Here is a 19,612-nt window from a genome sequence, read left to right on the forward strand (position 1 = left end):
TCTGGTTTATAGATAAACAACCTCTGGTTTACCTAGTCACTACCCAATGCAACCTTTATCTTAGAACTCCATCTAAGACAAGAGAACCTCTGCTCACTCCCTAGTGATACCTAACTGTTACAACCCTATAATAGCTATTTAAACAATTAACAAGAAAAAATAACGTGATCTTGCTTCACAGCTTCAATCAAGTACACAATACTCAACTCTTACCTACAGGTTTTGAGTGAGAACAATAACTTCTCTTACCTACAGGTTTCGAGAAGGACATGGCAGCCATCCCACAGCCTGGGTGGTATGCATATAGAAACCCAAATGACTACATCTTTTCTATACATGGTTTTCTATATCAAACAAGGTTACAAAGGTTTCTATTTATAACCTATTCCCAATTGGACTTGGGCTTACAAATCGCAACACTAGCTGTTACAAATCAGCAGATATCTTCTGCTAAAAGAAAGGTCTTCAATCACAAGTTTCCTAATTTATCTCATAAATTAGAAACTGCTGAATCTTTAATATTCTGATTTGATTCTTCAATATTCTGACTTGATTCTATTGACCTTTAAATCTGCGCCATATATGATTACATAATATTCCATAGAATATTCTATATCTGTTGAGTATCAAACTGAATCTTCAAGTTCCAGTTCTGCAGGCGCAATGTCATGAGTTGATGTCATGACATTCCATATAACATCTTGCTTGTACCTGTTTTATTCTTTTATATTTGCAAGACTTATACATTCTATTACATTTTGCTGCTATTATAATTTGTCCAAACATAGATGCCAATCAGCCAATAAAAACTTCAACAATCTCCCCCTTTGGCATATTTTGGCTAAAACTATACATACATAAAAAGATACATATGCAGCAAAACATAACTTCAACTTTCAAGACAACAAAGAAGAACAAATCTTTTACATTCTCAGAATTGGGCTCTTGCTCTTCTGTTCTTCAGGTCTTCACAATATCTTTGAACCATATCATAACATCTTCAGTCCATATTGTATCTACAAAATCCTTTGTTTCTTTTGATAGTAGTGGACTTCAGAATACGTTCGGATAACTCTCCCCCTTTTTAGTCATAATATGACAAAGAGATGATCAATGTCATAACACCCAGATGAATAACACCATCAACTTCCTCTGTGAAATACATACATTGTGGTGTACATGAGGAAGAAGATAGGGGAGGGATCCCTTACTTCCTGTAACTCAGAACACAAATCATAATTGTGTTCATAACTCAGATCACAAATAACAAAACCCTTTAGTAGGCATGACCATACAAGGAACGAACACTTTTTGGTGGTCTCACACAAGAATTCATGACAGAAACACATAGTATCCCCAGCCCTCTTTTCTCTTCTTCTGGTCAAAATTTGGAATAGCAACCCATGATAATACCAAACTCAGACACAACCTATTTGGAGACAGATGAAACTCATACTAAACGAAAATTATTCGTGAAATGCTGAGACTGAAGAGTAGAGATGATACCATTATATAGCCACTTGAATTCTTAGAAATTAACACTGGTCTTGGTCTTGGTCAAAGGCGTAATTAGGAAACATTCTAGAAAGCAATTACTCTTTCCAAGTCGGTTTTTGACTGTTTACTTTGGAAGGATTTCTCTTTAAATCCAATGCATGCAGTCAGCAATAATGCTTTACACCGTCCATTGAAGCGCATGGATAGTATCAAGATAAATTTCCTAGTTTAACTCAGAAGATGCTATGTCTCTAAACATGTCATGACATCCTGTCAGACATTGTCAACTTTTATTGCATATGCACACAAGCCAAGCTTCTTCAACATTGTGAGAAAATCATCCAAATAAATGACCGCCACAAACGACTAATAACTCCCCAAGTCTAAGATAATTCGTGCTTCTTTAAGCTTCACATATTTAGATCAACACATCTTCCCTTGATATGAACCAATAACCTTTGATGAACTTGCTGCCTCATACAAGAAGTTGTGTATGAAGAATGCTGAAATTTGCAAACAAGTGGAGAAGCAAGGGATAGTCATAAGAGAGCTAGAAACTGAGAAGAATAAACATCTTGCAACCATAGACTCTTTCAGTAGTGAAATAAGCATGTTGAACTACAAACTTGATCAAATGACCAAGTCCTTCAAAATGTTGAACAATGGAACTGATACTCTAGAAGAATTCTGGAGTCTGGATAAAGAACAAGAGACATGTCCGGGTAGGATTTATGGCTAAAGAGGAATTCACCTCTGGGTTCAGGAGAGTAAATCTCGAGACTTGTGTGACCAATCGGATGTCAGCTCTAATGTCATAACATCAAGGAAACAGAAGAACGAGGCATTCAAAGAAGAAATTCCAAAAATGGAGGTGTCACCACTGTGGAAGATTTGGTCACATAAAGCCATTCTGTTTCAGACTATTTGGATATCCAGATCAAGCCAAACCTGAATATGATACCTATAACAAAAAGCAACGGTGGGTGGCCAAGAATGTTGCTCTAGTAGAACACACCTCTCTAAGAATGCCTGCCAAAGAAGATTGATACCTTGACAGTGGTTGCTCAAATCATATGACTGGGAGAAAGAATTCACTAGTAACCCTCAAACTTGAGGGAACCAAATATGTGACTCTTGGTGATGGAGAAATAAGAGAAGTCAAAGGTGTTGGCAAGACAGAAGGTCAGGGTGTTCCTAATCTAATTAATGTTTTACTTGTACAAGGACTAGCTGCAAATCTTATAAGCATCGGCCGACTATGTGATGAAGGATTCAATGTCAGGTTCACTAAAGAGGAACGTATTGTCACTAATGAAGCAAATGAAGAAGTCATAAAGGGATTTAGGTCTAAAGATAATTGCTACCTATGGAAGCCTAACACCCCAAACTACCCCTCTGACTACTCCATGATCAAAGAGGAAATAAACGTTGACTACCAAGAATCTGATGAACCTGGTGAAGAATCATATGTTGGAGAACTCACCATAAGTGAACTAGCTGCTGGTTTTAATGAGACTTGTCTAATGAATGAGAAACTATATGTAAAAGTAAGGGAGTACAGAAGTATCAATAGATTCCTGCTAGAAGAAAGAGTAAGCCTTATGATGGACATTACTGATCGGGAAAGAAAACAAGATAAGTAAAAAATGAGCAATGATTTTAAAAGTCTATCTGAAAGTAATGTCACAGTGAATGTTTTAACCACATCTGAAGACATTGTAAAGGTAAAGGGCATATTAGGTATTTGTAACTTAAACATATTATAGCAATTAACCTATGTGGGGGAATAGTTTTTGGGCTTTTTAAATATCCACGATTTGAAACTTCCCTCACTCAGTGTGCATATAAAGCTCCCACACTCTCCTATTCTTCTACAAACGAAAAACATACATGTTGGTTCCTCTCGCTACTTATTAAGGTTGAATTGCTCGGATTATTTTCACAAGCGTGACACAAGTTCTGTCTCAAGGAGTTCCAGTATGTCTCAACAATCGGGTGATGCATCTCCTGTATCTGACTAAGCAACACCGGAAGAGTCCTCTAACCCTAATAGGATTCTGAAGGTTGTACCTTTAAGGACGATTAGCAATGACGAAGTAAAGGCCACAAAGCCTAAAACGCCACATGCAAAACGGCCCAAGGAGGGTATTCGTAACAAGGGCGCCAAACCCTCTTCATCCAATACCTTAGAGGAACTTACTAAAGAAGGAACCAGATATGTCGATAAAGAAATTACCATGTTTGTTACATGCATTCTAAAGGAAAATCATCAAGTGCCTGGGATATTTGTTCCTCTTCAAACCATAATGCCTGATCCCATCAAGAACACCAGTAAGGCTGAAGTTTCTCACGCTTCTGGTTGTGATCTAGCTGAAGAGGAAATCAACAAGGATGGACAAGGAATTGCTGAGAATACCAATGTTACAGAGGATGTCAATGACATCGAAGATAGTGAGCACACTAAGGTCAATACTGAAACAGGTACCAATATGGTAGAATTAGATGAGTATTATGACAACGAGCTACTTGTCTCCCTAAATCCAAGTGTAGCCAACAGGCTAATGACTAGAAGTAAAGGCAAAGCTGTTGTGTGAATTCTGTTGAGGTATGACTATTTTCCGCTGCATAGTCTCTGAGAAACCCTTGGGTTATGTATAGTCAATAAAATGTATGGCAGGTATTGTCAGCTATAATTAAAGTGTCAAAGATACTTGAGTATCCTCTAAAGTCGACTCATGATGACATGGTTTATTAGAGCTGATGAATGTCAACTGATCAATGATATTCATAATTATCTGCAAGTGTGTACCTTGAAATTTTCAAGGTTGAAGTGTTCCTAGAAGAAGGAACAAATGTTCTACTAGACGTTAGGACATTAAGAACTGGTATGCAGCTACCAACTGAAGAACAGATGTTCTGGTGCTAAACTAATGTAGTGTGAAAACATTGGATTGGAACCTACTCCTGGTCTAGAAGAGGAGACATCTGGCTAAGTTAATCAGGACACGATTAACATGTGCTCAGTTTCACTAAGAAAACTCATGAAGGTATACCTTTCTAATCCTTTGTGAGTTTCCTCTGATCAACGAAACCAGATAAGTATTCGTAACCATAGAGCAGTTGTTGGAGCTGAATACTGTGTCTCAATCACAGTGAAATATGGTTAAGAATGTGTACTTCCCTAGTTGTTATCTATAAAGGGTAGTGTTGTTTGAAATCAAGGAAGTCAGATGGATCTGACTAAATTCAGTGTCATGCTATAACTAAGTCTACTCCAGAAACCTAGCTGAGGTAATATTCTCTATAGCTCCAGACTATGGCATCCTTCATCTCAAAATCAGAATGAAAGTCTGAAGAAAAGGTTATTGAGATGCTGGCTACTTTATCCCTTGATATGTCTGGATATTGCTGATAATTGGATTATTCTGTTATTAACCTGAGTGTTGTCAATTTGACATTAAAGATGTTAACCAAGAACCATGAAGGGTGATGTCATATCTGATGTTACAACATCTCAAGATCTTCAGTTATTTTGTTTATTTTCCAAGAACAGAAAGTATAAATGTGAAGAGGTAATCAGTCAGAATGACCTAGTGTAAGTAGCAAATTCTAATTGAAAAGCTGGTAAGTACTTTGACGGGAGACTTAGTACTTATTAGGTTTAGAACTTGGATGATGGACTGAGAAGTTCTTCTAGCCATGAGTTTTCAATTATCTTCACACATCAAAGAAAAGGGCAAGAGTCTCTGATGCGGCATACTGATTCTGTTAAATATCTTGATGGGAGCTGGATATTTACAAGGTCTATATAAAACAACTCAGACATGTATATTGAAGATCAATTTATGGTTATACAATCATAGTTTCTTCTATTTCAAGTTACAGAGTGTGGCAATCTGGATCTTGTGTAGCAAGCAAACTGAGGTCTCTAAACTTGGAAGCTGTGGCAAATTCCAAATGAAGGGAACTTCAAGGACAAACATCAAAGATGTCCTAAAGTTGTATATCTCAGGGTGAGTAAAAGAGTATGAAGATCAGCAAAGACAGTGTTTTTCCGCTTCTATCCATTTGCAAAGTCTTTTAAAAGACTAATCTTGAAGAGAGAAGAACAAAGTCACACAAAAACCTCAGAACATAACTCAAATCATGTTTATTCTCAAAGACCAGCAAAGAATATTCTTTGCATTAGCATCTGACGACATGAATTCATGGTGTGTATCACTTGTTCTGATCTAAGTGCATGTTCCAACCTATGCACAAGTCCGCCTGGTGCAGTTTGTTCTCAAATAACATTTCTTGATGAAGACTTTGGTTAAAGTCCAGGTATGTTGTTTAAATTGCTCAGGTTTATAGAGTCTTTTCGTTTTGGTTGAGTCTTGTTTGAGTCCCTCATGCTCTTCTTTTGGATATGTGAAGTGTCTAGAGTCTAGGTTATGATTGTCTAATTGAGTCAATCATAGGGTTTAAGGGTAGTGTTCAGGCATTGTTAAGTCTGAGGTCATTCTTTACAAATGTTTGGTAAAGAATAAAGAGTCTTGTTTTGAGTCGTGAACACAAATCGTTTCTTGTGTTGCAAGTCCTCCATAGAGAAAGTGTTATCTCTATGGATAGTCAGAGTTTGTTTGAGTTCAGATGAACTTGTGTCTTAAGTGGTACTAACATCACAAGGTATGTATTTCCTGGAAGAAGGACTAGGAATATACATTAGAAGTTTGAAAAAGCAACATTATTGTCTAAAGTGGCAGTTCAGGCACAATGTGGATTAGAATGGGCAGGTTCTGATATGGATGTTAGTAATGTGTTCTGGCTATACATAATTACTTTCATGATGAAGACTTCACTTAGTGAAGATGACTATGAAGACAAAAGTTCTATGATGGATCAACAAAGCTAAGGATAAAGGAGAATCACTTCTCTTCAAGGAGTATGTTAATCAATGTGTGAGATTGAAAAACACCTTATCAAGAATGATTTCAAAGTGTCTTAAGCAGACCATGATCTGATTCAAACATGGTAAGGTTATGCTAAACAAAATTCAAGGAGTGGCAGTTCTGTTTGTTGAGATTGTGGCAACCTCTCTGTGTGTGCTTCTAGTATCAAAAGGTCATCAGTTGATCATTTCTGAAGGAGATAAGTTTTTAGACAAGGGTATGTGAAAAAAAATAGAAGATATGAAACTTGTGGAGAATACTGGTAGTACAAATGTCAGACACAATGCTATGACATTCTACTTCTGGTGTAAGTATTTATTGTAAGGAACAAATTTGCTATAGTGAGTGTGTTTAGCAGGATTGTTGAACAGAGGGTGCGGCTCTTGAAGATATGAAGATGAGTCTTATATTTTCCATTCATCATTTCAAGCTTATTACGTTGGGGAAGCTCAGACTATCTCGGATAGGGGGAGTAACTTCTTTTGTCAAGAAAAGTTTCTTGGTTAAAAATACTTTTACATCATGAAGAAAATGTGATACTTTTGTCAGTTATTTATGAATGGTTCAAGCTAACCATGTGCAATTGGTAACCACTATTCCTTCTCTACACTAATGAGGTAGTTGTGTTTCTAACAGTCTCAAGGTGTCCAGAATAACAGAAGTCTTTGTCTATGACTAGTGAGTAAGTAGGGAGTCTATTAATAGGTCCAAATAATGCTCTGTCTTAATCTTTTACGGAATCTTGGGCTATGTGCCTGAAGGAAAGAAAAGTGACAATGTCTGATATAATGTCATTACATGTTTAAAGACATTGAATCTTCAAAGTCAAACAAGGAAATCTGACTTGAAGTTTATCTACACATCAGTGGTTGGTGTAAAGTACAATCAATGACTATGCATGCACTGGTAATTCAAGATAACTCCTATCAGAAAAATAGTCAAAAACTGCTTTGGAAAGATTAATTGCTTTTGGAATTGTTTCCTTATTAACCGTTTGACCTTTGAACAAGACCAAAGACCATCGTTAATTCCTATAATCTCCATTGGCTATATAATAGCATCTCCATGAATTGCAGAAATCAAACTCTCTCAAAATGTCGTTTGTGTGCGTTCTTTTGAGTCGAGTCTGGGTTTGGTATTGTGATGGGTTGTTATACCAAAACCTCTTCAGAAAAATAAAAACACGGGTTGGGGATGTTGATGGTCTCTACCATGGGTTTTTCTGCAATAACAACAAAGATATTCCACTATATACAACCTTCAGTAAAGGAATCATTTTCGTTGTGATTTGTGATCTGAGTTATGAACACAATTGTGATTTGTGTTCTGAGTTACTAAGACTGGTGGACAGTTTTCACTCAAGTCCTCTCTCGAGGTCTATGCTAGGATTCGGATTCTGGTACAAGACTAAGGAAGGGGTCCCTTATGCCACCATTGGTCCTCCAAGATGCAGGGCTTCTCCCATCATCTTCCTCATGAATATCAGTGTTGCATGAAGGTGTTCCACTGCATATTATGACATCAGTTCATTCTTTGTCATATTGTGTCTAAAAAGGGGGAGAAGAAATACCATCTTCTGATTTTGCTATTGTAAAAAGAATCAAAGAATTTTTGTAGCAGACTGACGATGTTATGATGTGGTACAAGTCCTGAAGAATAGAAGGTAAAACCCAACTTTGAGAATGTAAAATTTTGTTCTTCCTTGGTGTCTTGAAAGTTGAAGTAGTTATGTTTTGCCACACTTTTAATGAATGTTTAAGTTTTAGCCAAAATATTCCAAAGGGGGAGATTGTTAGTGCTTTTATTGGCTGATTGGCATCTATGTTTGGCTAAAACATAATAGCAGTAAAACATAATACTATTGTGAATCTTGCAAGAATAAAAAGAACAAAATAGGTATAAGCAAGATGTTAGATGGAATGTCATCACATCAACTCATGACATCGCGCCTGCAGAACTGAAAGGAAGATTCAGTTTATACTTAACAAATACAGGATATTCACAGAATATTTTGTAATCCTATGTGGCGCATATTTAAAGGTCAAAAGAATAATCGAAGAATTAGATCAGAAGATTGAAGATTCAGGAAGAATCAGATCAGAAGATTGAAGATTTAGCAGTTTCTAATTTAGGAAACTCATGATTAAAAGACCTTATTTGTAGCAGAATACTTCTGCATATTTGTAACAGCAAGGAGTGCTGTGATTTGTAAGCCCGAGTCCAATTGGGATCAGGTTATAAATAGGAAACTTTGTAACCTAGTTTGAGATAGAAAACCTTGTTTTAAACGATGTAGTCATTAGGGTTTCTATAGGTAGACCACCCAGGTTGTGGGATGGCTGCCATGTCCTTCTCGAAACCGGTAGGTTAGAGAAGTGATTGTCCTCACTCGAAACCTGTAGGTAAGAGTTGAGTATTGTAATCTTGATTGAAGCTGTGAAGCAAGATCAAGTATGTGTTCATTGTTTGTTCAGTTATGAATTTTATGACTTTGTTTATAACATCAGGTTCAGAAGTGTTAGTTGTTCCTAAACAGAACCATAAAAAGATTATAATCTGGTTATGTCTACTGAACGTGTGTGATCCCAGGTCTCATTGACTCCTTTTTAGGAGTAATTAATTAATGGGGGATCTTTCTATTATGCTTATGCTACATTATTAACAAATCAGATGTCTTGACATCGGGATTGACATCTGAGTCTGTCATACCAGAATTTTCAAGTTTTATGAAGGGATACTCTTAGGGTACTCGTCTATAAGAAAAGTTTATAGAGTTTACAATCGCATACAATTCTCTTCCATTTTTGATCTTTTTTGATTCGGGACACGAAATATTGCGCTATGTTAAGCAGATCGCCAACTGATTTATGTAGAAATCACCCTACAACGAGGCCGGTCAAAACTTTATGTGCTAATGCATGCAAGAGAAGCGATATGTAGATCACTCTCCGAAAGCAATACCGCACGAAAAGAAAAAAGGTAGCGATCTAGTCTTTACCAAGAATCCATAGAATTCTCAAGGTGTTAACACTTTCATCGATCAAAAGAAAAAAGAAGGAGAAGAAGAATAAAATACATAAAAGATAATCAACTCACACTATCATTAATATCATTCATCTAATATTATGGATTTGGTCATTTCAAACCTATCAACAACCTAGATCCAATGATATTAATGAAGTGGAGGAAGAAGGAAGCCAAAACAAGCATAAAAAAGGCAAAAAACACATTCTGTCCTAGGGGAAATCGATTTGCCTAAGGAGGAAATCGATTTCCTTAGTGCAGGTTTTCAAATCTGGCGCAGAAACGGAATGGAAATCGATTTCCCTAAGGAGGTAATTGATTTCCTCAGTGCAGTTTTCAAAAAAATCAGCATTAAGAAGCATAAAACTTGACTTAAGCAAACATACAAACACCTTATGATCACATATCAATTGGGGCACGAATTTTCCATCAAATCACCATCAAATAGGACCAATATAGCATCAAAGATGCATTGAACACAAGCAACAAAGATCTACATCTTAGAGTTTAGGAATTTACCAATTCTTGAAACAAATTGTTGGAGTAACTTCAAGAGCAAGCACAAAGTGTGTAGATCCTTCAAAATTGGAGATGAACAAACAAAGAAAAGAGAGAAATGTAGGAGGTTTAGTTCAAAACTAGTAAGATTCAATGTGAATATCACTAATTCTATGAAAATGAACTTTGGGTGAGGGTTTTGGAAAGGGTGAGAAATGAATTTGCAAGCAATTTTTTGGCTCTCCAAGCTTGAGAAATGAGAGTGTAGAGACCTCTATTTATAGGATGAGAGCAAGAGTAGTGGCAATTTGGTCATTTGGCATTTGGTAATTAATCTTGTGTTTAATTGGTGTTTAAATGGTAAAATGAGGTTAAAATGGAATTAATGAAGGGAATTAACTTTGGTGAGGTGGCAAATTGGTAAAATGACAAAAATGGTCAAAGAAAATAGGTGCCAAAATCAAATCAAGCTTCCCTCTATTTTTTTGAATTTCGCCCCAAGGAAATCGATTTCCCCAGGAGTGAAATCGATTTCACTCTGTTCCAGAAGAGAATTTGGCGCAAAATACACTAGGGAAATCGATTTACCCAGGAGGGAAATCGATTTCATGCTGTCCAAAATGTGATTTTGTTGAAAATTGCTGCAGGGAAATCGATTTACCCAAGAGGGAAATCGATTTCATGCTGTCAAAAATGTGGAAAATGCCTTGCTTATGGATGTCTTGGCTTAGTACCTACAAAAAAAAAGCATACAAAGAAACAAAGCAATATTTTTGGTATTTGGGTTAGTATAATATGCATACAAGATAAACAATCATTGGTGCTTGATGGTCCCTCTTATTGATGAGGTGAGTGCAACACCACAAACAAAACTTCCAAGTGAAGCTCTTGATTAATGATTGGGATATGAATGATATATGATCTTAGGGTCAAAAATTGGGGTATGACAGTATGTTTCCCTTAGCACACCGCATCTTACACACACACACACACCCTTAGATTAGAAAACTAGCAAAAAAGGATACTGTGGAGTACCATAGGCGTGAGGGCTGCTAGTACCTTCCCCTTGCGCAACCGACTCCCTTACCCGTTCTCTGAGACTTGTGCTTGTTTTGTTTTGGTTTTCTTCGATATTTTCCATTCCTTAGTGTAGGATAAATATATGTTCGATGGAAACTTCATTGTTTTGTTTAGATGAGTTTTCTAGTTGCTTCAATACGTAATCGTAGCGAGGACGATCGGTGAACTGCCTAAACAAGTCTTTTTGTTCCTCTCTCCTTATTTCTATATTACTTGCTATTGACATTTGTATACAATTGTTAAATTACTAATAATTCTAAGTGTTTAAGTCGTGAAACAAAACTGTTTTTGTATAGATAATTACAATTGTTAATTGCAATTAGATTTCACAATCAACAACACTTAGATAATATTCTCTTGCATTTAATTTCATACCAACTGTTTGTGAAATTGATTGTGCATAATAATGTTTGCACAACAAGTGTTTAACAAACTGGCCAAGTCAATTCTGTCAATTATATTTAATTGGAAGTAGGGGCTTGAGTGTTTAAAATTGTTCATACGACATATTTCCAAATAAATTAATTCAAGCTAGTTCTCGTATTTAATATATCTCACATTTATTAAAGGTTTAGTCGCATATCCGATTCTACCAATAGCGATTCAAAATAGATGCAAGTCGATCCTGAAGCATTTCCGTAAGCCATCTTTGAAAACAAATTTTAAAAACAAACAAATTTTTTAGTGGAATCTATTCACCCCCTCTAGATCGTAGCCTAGCGTCTAACAAATGCTAGAGATAATGGGTGCACGTTGTGGTGAATAAGTGACTAAAAACCCTACTTTGGGCTATGTGTCTTATCCCTCTGCCCTTTATGAATCTCGTGCTGCCTCATCTGAGTTCTTTACAAATATATCCTTACACATTTTATATAATTTTTTTACATTCTTTTCTCTTTATAATTATTACTTTTTTTGTTTACTCATTTTTTTTCGGTGTCAATCCCTTTTGGTTTACCATACATAAAAGATGATCATTAATTTATATCATGGTCTAAATATTTTATAATATATTTTAACATAAAATCTTTAAAAAATGGAGAATTTATAAAAAGTTGGTCTAGTGGTTAGTATATTATTTGAGTGCAGTGATTGTTGCTGGAACAAATGGAACAATTAAGGTTTCAAGAAGATTGAAGAATAAGATAGAAAGAGAGTAAACTATTTTGCGTAAAAACTTTATTGAAGTTACTATTAATAAAATCGGTTATAAAATTAGAACGTCATGCCTATTTATAGGCAGCTATGACCCAAGTCCAAAACATACAAATTACATTTTGACTTAATAGTTATATGTTGTATTTGTCTCTATCGAATACAACTGAATTCTACTTCTTCGACTAGGTCGAACACTCCTATGTCGAATACAGTCTTTTCAACACAATAATGAATTACAACTTTTAACACACCACCTAATTCATGTTTTTGATACTTCTCATCCCAATGCTTTTCTTCAACTCATTGAACCTGACTTACTTTAGGGGTTTGGTGAGTATATCAACTAGTTGACATTCTGTCTTGCAATGCTCTAGTTCAAGCTTATCTTTATTTACTTGACCCTTGAGAAAATGATACATTTTTGTCTATGTGTTTACTTTAGACATGACACATAGGATGATTGGCTAGGTGGATAATTGACTTATTATCTACAAACAACTTTATTTTCTTAGGTTCCATGATCTCGAGCTCTTCTAGCAACATTTCTATCCATAGTGCTTAACATGCTACATATGATGCAACCACGTACTCAGCTTCACACATTGACAAATCCATAATGCTTATCTTCCTTGAGCTCCAAGATATTAGAGCGCACTTGATCATGAATATGTAGTCTGCAATACTCTTCTTCTCGTCTTGATCTCCACTGAAATCTGAATCTGTGTAGCCATATACCTTTGCATTTGTGCTGGTATTTTGTCTTGGCATCACCACACCACGGTCAATCGTACTCTTTATGTATCTAAACATCCTCTTCACTGCAATGAGATGACATTCTTGGGGTTTCTCCATGAATCTTCTTATTAATCCTACACTTGGGCAGATATCTAGCCTGGTAATGCAAAGATACCTCAAGGGTCCAATGATTTGGTTGTATAGTGTTGCAGTTACAAACTCATCAAATTTCTCATTCTTCAATTTTGCTCCAGTTTCTAATGGTCTGAAAGTTGCATTACAGTTGCTCATCTTGGACCATTTCAAGATATCTTGAGCATACTTTTTTGGGTGCAAGAACACTCATTCACCTGTGTCTTTGAAATCCATCCCTAAGAAATAAGACAATTTCCCTTGGTCATACATTTCAATTTCCTACATTAGTTTTGACTTGACTATTCTTATCTTTGTTTCATTTGCACATGTGATCAATAAATCATCTACATACATGCATAAAAAGATTCTATTGACCTTTTCTGCATCATTGACATACACTCCATGTTTAGAGGAACACTTTGTGAAACCTACTTTAATCAGGAATATATCTATTTTGTTGCTCCAAGCCCTCGGTGCTTGCTTTAAGCCATATAGAGCCTTCCTTAATCAGTACACCTTTGACCTCCGCCCTTTGATTTCGAATCCTAGTGGTTGACTGACACAGACTTCTTCTTTCAAAGTTCCATTCAGAAATGATGACTTTACATCCAACTGATGTATCTTCCACCCTCTGTGATCAGTGCATTTTGATGCACATTCCTCTACGTTTGTACTTATACATTTCCATGGTTTGCTTGTCTTATTTTTGTATTTTATAATGTTTTTATATTTTAATTTATTTTTATTGTTATTTGATTTTCGTATTAATTTTTCAGCATTAGCAGTCTGCACGGAAACGATCATATCTGGAGTTCCGGGAGTCCGATTGAGGCGTTCTAATAATCGCCGGAAAGCTAAGAGAAAGAGCTACAACTTTTATGTTGGAGTCAAAGTCAGAATCGGAACCTATATTTCCCAGAATTGCGTTTGAAGCTGTAGCACTATTTTATTTTCAGTTTTTGGGTCGTTTAGTAGTGGGCCTGGTTTTGTCATTCGACCCAGTTGGGTCATAAACGTTTTTTGGCTGATTCCTAATAGGTCTAGCAGCCGTGTTACTGTTTATCACATTTTACTATTCACAATTTTGTTTCCACTCTTTTGCTCTGTACGCTTGAATGGAGAACTAAACATCCAGAGTCGATCTACTGTAATCGAATTCCAAAAGCTTTGAGGTTTTTATTTTATCAATTCAATTTCGTTTCTCTTTCAATTATATTCTATGAATTTGCATTTGCTTAATCTGTTATTTCGTAGAATATTTTGATTAATTTTGTATGATTGTATTCCTAACTGTTAATCGTTGTTTACGTCGCTTCGTCGTTAAATTGCGTTTCTATATCGTGTTTGCTTAATTCGCGATTGTATTAATCCGTTTGCTTAATTCGGAATAGGAATCCAATCTGTTTAATATCTTTTGCGCTTGTCAATTGATATTGAAATCGAATAGAGATCGAAGCCGCTTAGGGAATTGGTAAGGTAGAAACCCATGATAAGCCGGAACCGAAAACAGTAGAATGGCTTAATTTTATAATCACTTTTTTAAAACAACTTATTTCATTAATCGCTTTTGATAATCATTTTTTCTATAATTCGAACCTAAACCAACCCCCCTAAATCGATTTACCTTTGGTTAATAATCAACGAGAATCCTTGTGATACGATACGCTTAGAGATCGAAGCCGCTTAGAGCCTTCCTTAATCAGTACACCTTTGACCTCCGCCCTTTGATTTCGAATCCTAGTGGTTGACTGACACAGACTTCTTCTTTCAAAGTTCCATTCAGAAATGATGACTTTACATCCAACTGATGTATCTTCCACCCTCTGTATGTTGTTGTCAACACAATAATTCCGAGTGTCTCCAACCTTACAACAGGTGCGTAGACCTTTTCGAAATCAATACCAAGTACCTCTCTCCATTAGTCTTGCCTTATGCTTGGCAATTTCAATGTTTTGCCTTCATTTCAACTTGTAGACCCACTTCACATCGATTTTATTTTTTGCTAGATCTTTCGACAAGCTCCCAGATCTTGTTCTTCTCAATTTCTCTGCGTTCTTCTTTCATGATTGCCAACCAATTTGAATCATTCATGGCTTGATCCAAATTGATTTGTTATGCTTCAACCATCATCATCGCTTCTTCTATTAAATCACCATTTGCATCGACTGCTTGATCTGGGAATCTCTCATATCCGCCTAGCCTTTTCAACTCAGTTCTCGTTATAATCGATCTTCGGACATTCTGCTCAGGTGGTTCTTCATTTCTATTTGTTGTGACTTCAGTTTGTTTGTCTTCTTCAAACACAATTGTGAATATGTCTTACTTCTGTCAGACTGACCCATGACTCCAATCCCACCCATTGCTTTCATCCACTAGAACATCTCTACTGATCACTAGTTTATCATTGTTTGGTGAATACAACTTATATGCACCAGTCGAATGATAACCTATGAGAACCATTGTCTAACTTTAATCATCTATCTTCTTCCTCAATTTTTTAGGAACATGCTTGAAACACATTGATCCAAAAACTCTAAGATGACTGGCATTTGGCTTATGTCCTGTCCAAGCCTCATAAGGTGTCTTCTAGACTATCTTCTTTGTTGGACAGCTGTTTAGAATGTATACCGCAGTCAAAGCTGCTTTACCCTAAAATCTCTTTCGCATATCTTTATCTTTCAACATTCTCCTAGTCATGTTAAATATACTTTTATTTATCCTCTTAACTATACCATTATGTTGATGTGTATAAGGTTCGATGACTTAATGCTTTAGACCTTCCTCATTGTAGAATTTAGCCAATTTTCTAGAGTGTATTCACCACCACCATCAGTTCTCAGTTTCTTAAACTTGCATCCACTTTACTTCTTGACATGCAATCTAAGCTTTTTGAACTGTGTGAATACCTCACTCTTTCTTTCAATAAGGTAAATCCACATATATTTGGTGAATTAATCTATGAAAGTTAGGAATTAGTCGTTACCTATAAAGTTAATAAGCTCCATCTTTTCTCTCGACTTTGTGGGAAAATCATGCTTGAATGCTCTCCTAGTCTTCTTTTATTTGCAACATTCCTCACACACCTCGCTTGGTGTTAGAACAAGATTTGTTCTGATCAATATTCTTAGTTTTGATGATAACAAGGATATGAATTTTGTGTGAGATAATGTGGTACTCTAATACATTGCAATTTCCCTTTCAGGAAATATATAAAGAGTATGCACAAATCAGCGCTCAGAAGCTTTGTCTCAGAAGGTTCAGCATGCAACATCAGAACATGGTCTGGCAAGACATCAGAAGATGGTCAAGGCAGAATCAGAACATGGGTCTATGGAAGCATCAGAAGAACTTGAGATCAGAAGCAGAAGCACTGAAGTTCTCATGGTATCACGCTCAGAAGCACTTCAAGATCAGAAGACAAGAAGATGCTATGCACCAAGCTGTTTGACTCTGATGATATTCAAATATTTTATTCAAACATCATATCAGAAGAAAGTACAAGTGGCAGGCTACGCTGACTGACAAAAGGAACGTTGGAAGCTATTAAAGGCAACGTCAGTAGACACAGCGTGAACAAGGCTCGAGGTAGTTGACAAAAGCGTGAAACATTAAATGCAAAGCTGCACGGAATACGCAAAGCATTAAATGCGCTCAACGGTCATCTTCTCAAACGCCTATAAATATGAAGTTCTGATGAGAAGCAAGGTTACCAATTCTGAACGAAACTATTCTGAAAAACTTGCTGAAACGCTGTTCAATCCAAAGCTCAGAAACTTCATCTACATCAAAGCTCACTACATTGCTGTTGTAATATATTAGTGAGATTAAGCTTAAACGTTAAGAGAAATATCACTGTTGTGATTATAGCTTTTAAGAAGCATTGTAAAACTCTTATTTGATTACATTAATTTGTAAGTAACTAGAGTGATCAAGTGTTGATCAGGATACTCTAGGAAGTCTTAGCTTGTGTCTAAGCAGTTGTAATTAGAGTGATCACGTGGTGGTCAGGATACTCTAAGAAAGTCTTAGCTTGTGTCTAAGCAGTTGTTCCTGGAGTGATCAGGTTGTGATCAGGATACTCTAGAAGACTTAGTCGCGGACTAAGTGGAAAACCATTGTAATCTGTTGCGATTAGTGGATTAAATCCTCAGGTGAGGTAAATCACTCCGTGGGGGTGGACTGGAGTAGTTTAGTTAACAACGAACCAGGATAAAAATAACTGTGCATATTGTTTTTATCGTTCAAGTTTTTAGACTACACTTATTCAAACCCCCCACCCCTTTCTAAGTGTTTTTCTATCCTTCAATTGGCATCAGAGCGCCGGTTCTAAGGTGCAAGCACTTAACCGTGTTTAGAAAAGATTCAGGAAGAGAAAAACGCTTCAGTAAAAGATGGCTGGTGAAATTCCAACAAATCCAGCTGCATCTACATCTGGCTCTGCTGAGCAATACAATGGTAACAATGGTTATACTAGACCACCAGTATTTGATGGTGAAAACTTTGAATACTGGAAAGATAAACTGGAAAGTTACTTTCTTGGTCTAGATGTTGATCTATGGGATCTTCTGCTGGATGGTTACAAACATCCTGTTAAAGCTACTGGTGTAAGGCTCACGAGAAGTGAAATGAATGATGATCAAAAGAAAGATTTCAAGAATCATCACAAATGCAGGACTGTTTTGCTGAATGCTATCTCTCATGCTGAGTATGAGAAGATATCTAACAGGGAAACGGCCCATGACATATATGAGTCCTTGAAGATGACTCATGAAGGAAATGCTCAAGTCAAGGAGACTAAAGCTCTTGCTCTAATCCAGAAATATGAAGCCTTCAAGATGGAGGATGATGAAGATATTGAGAAGATGTTCTCAAGATTTCAAACTCTAACTGCTGGATTGAGAGTTCTGGATAAAGGCTACACCAAGGCTGATCATGTAAAGAAGATTATCAGAAGCTTACCCAGAAGATGGGGCCCAATGGTGACTGCATTCAAGATTGCCAAGAATCTGAATGAAGTTTCTTTGGAAGAGCTTATCAGTGCCTTGAGAAGCCATGAAATTGAGCTGGACGCAAACGAGCCTCAGAAGAAAGGTAAGTCTATTGCATTAAAATCTAATATTAAAAAATGCACTAACGCTTTTCAGGCTAGAGAAGAAGATCCTGAAGAATCAGAATCTGAAGAAGAAGATGAACCGTCCATGATCTCCAGAAGGGTGAACCAACTCTGGAAGAGCAAGCAAAGGAAGTTCAGAGGCTTCAGAAGTTCAAAGAGATTTGAACGTGGAGAATCTTCTGGTGACAGAAGATCTGACAAGAAGAAGGTTGTCTGCTAATCGTGCAATGAGCCTGGACATTACAAGAATGAGTGTCCGAAACTTCAAAAGGAGAATCCCAAGAAGAAGTTTCATAAGAAGAAAGGTCTTATGGCAACATGGGATGATTCTGAATCAGAATCAGGATCAGACTCTGAAGGAGAGCAGGCAAACTTTGCGCTGATGGCGACAGAAGATGATGGATCAAAATCTACATCAGAATCAGATTCTGAAGAGGTATTTTCAGAACTATCTAGAGAAGAGTTAGTTTCCAGTCTAACAGAGCTTCTTGAATTAAAAGCTCCTCTTAGTATCAAATACAAAAAGCTGAAAAAGCAATTTGAATTTGAAACTAAGAATCTTGAGTTGGAAAATTCTGAATTAAAAGAAAACGTTTTAAAATTATCCAATAATGTTGGATCTCCTTCTGATTCAGAAAAATCCACTCCTAGTCTGAATCATATTCTGAAAGAATATGATTTAAGTTTCAGGAAGTTCTTATCTAGAAGTATTGGCAGAAGTCAGCTAGCTTCTATGATATATGCTGTGTCTGGAAACAAGAGAGTTGGCATTGGTTATGAGGGTGAAATCCCATACAAGCTTGAATCTGTGGATGATATGAAAATATCATACAAGCCTCTGTATAACCAATTTAAATTTGGCCACTCCCATGATATTAAGCACACATCACATGCACAAAGTTTTCACATAACACACACCAAGAAGCATGTGACACAACCTAAGAAATATCATGGAACTCAGAATAAGAAATATCACGCTGTTCCTCCTGCTAAATATTTTGCTAAACCCAAGTTCAATCAGAACTTGAGGAGAACTAACAAGAAAGGACCCAAGAAATTGTGGGTACCTAAGGAAAAGATTATTCCTATTGCAGATATCCTTGGCGGAAAAGAGGACAAAAAGCAAAATGTCATGGTACCTGGACTCTGGGTGCTCGCGACACATGACGGGAAGAAGGTCTACATTCCAAGACCTGGTGCTTAAACCAGGTGGAGAAGTCAAGTTTGGAGGAGATCAGAAGGGCAAAATCATTGGCTCTGGAACCATAAGTCTTGGTAACTCTCCTTCCATAACTAATGTACTTCTTGTAGAAGGATTAACGCATAACTTATTGTCCATAAGTTAATTAAGTGACAATGGTTATGATATAATCTTCAATCAAAAGTCTTGCAAGGCTGTAAGTCAGAAGGATGGCTCAATCCTATTTACAGGCAAGAGGAA

General features: G+C 36.6%; 1 protein-coding gene across 1 annotated transcript; it reads right to left on the minus strand.

Annotated features, from left to right (window-relative positions):
* Positions 1-12,746: 12,746 nt before the first annotated feature.
* On the minus strand, positions 12,747-13,214 carry LOC131626404 (secreted RxLR effector protein 161-like). The gene has a single exon (XM_058897219.1). It carries the CDS (start codon positions 13,212-13,214, stop codon positions 12,747-12,749), a length of 468 nt encoding a protein of 155 aa, XP_058753202.1.
* Between the last annotated feature and the right edge of the window lie 6,398 nt (positions 13,215-19,612).

The sequence above is a fragment of the Vicia villosa genome, unplaced genomic scaffold, assembly GCF_029867415.1.
Source record: "Vicia villosa cultivar HV-30 ecotype Madison, WI unplaced genomic scaffold, Vvil1.0 ctg.000286F_1_1, whole genome shotgun sequence".
Lineage (NCBI taxonomy): Eukaryota > Viridiplantae > Streptophyta > Magnoliopsida > Fabales > Fabaceae > Vicia > Vicia villosa.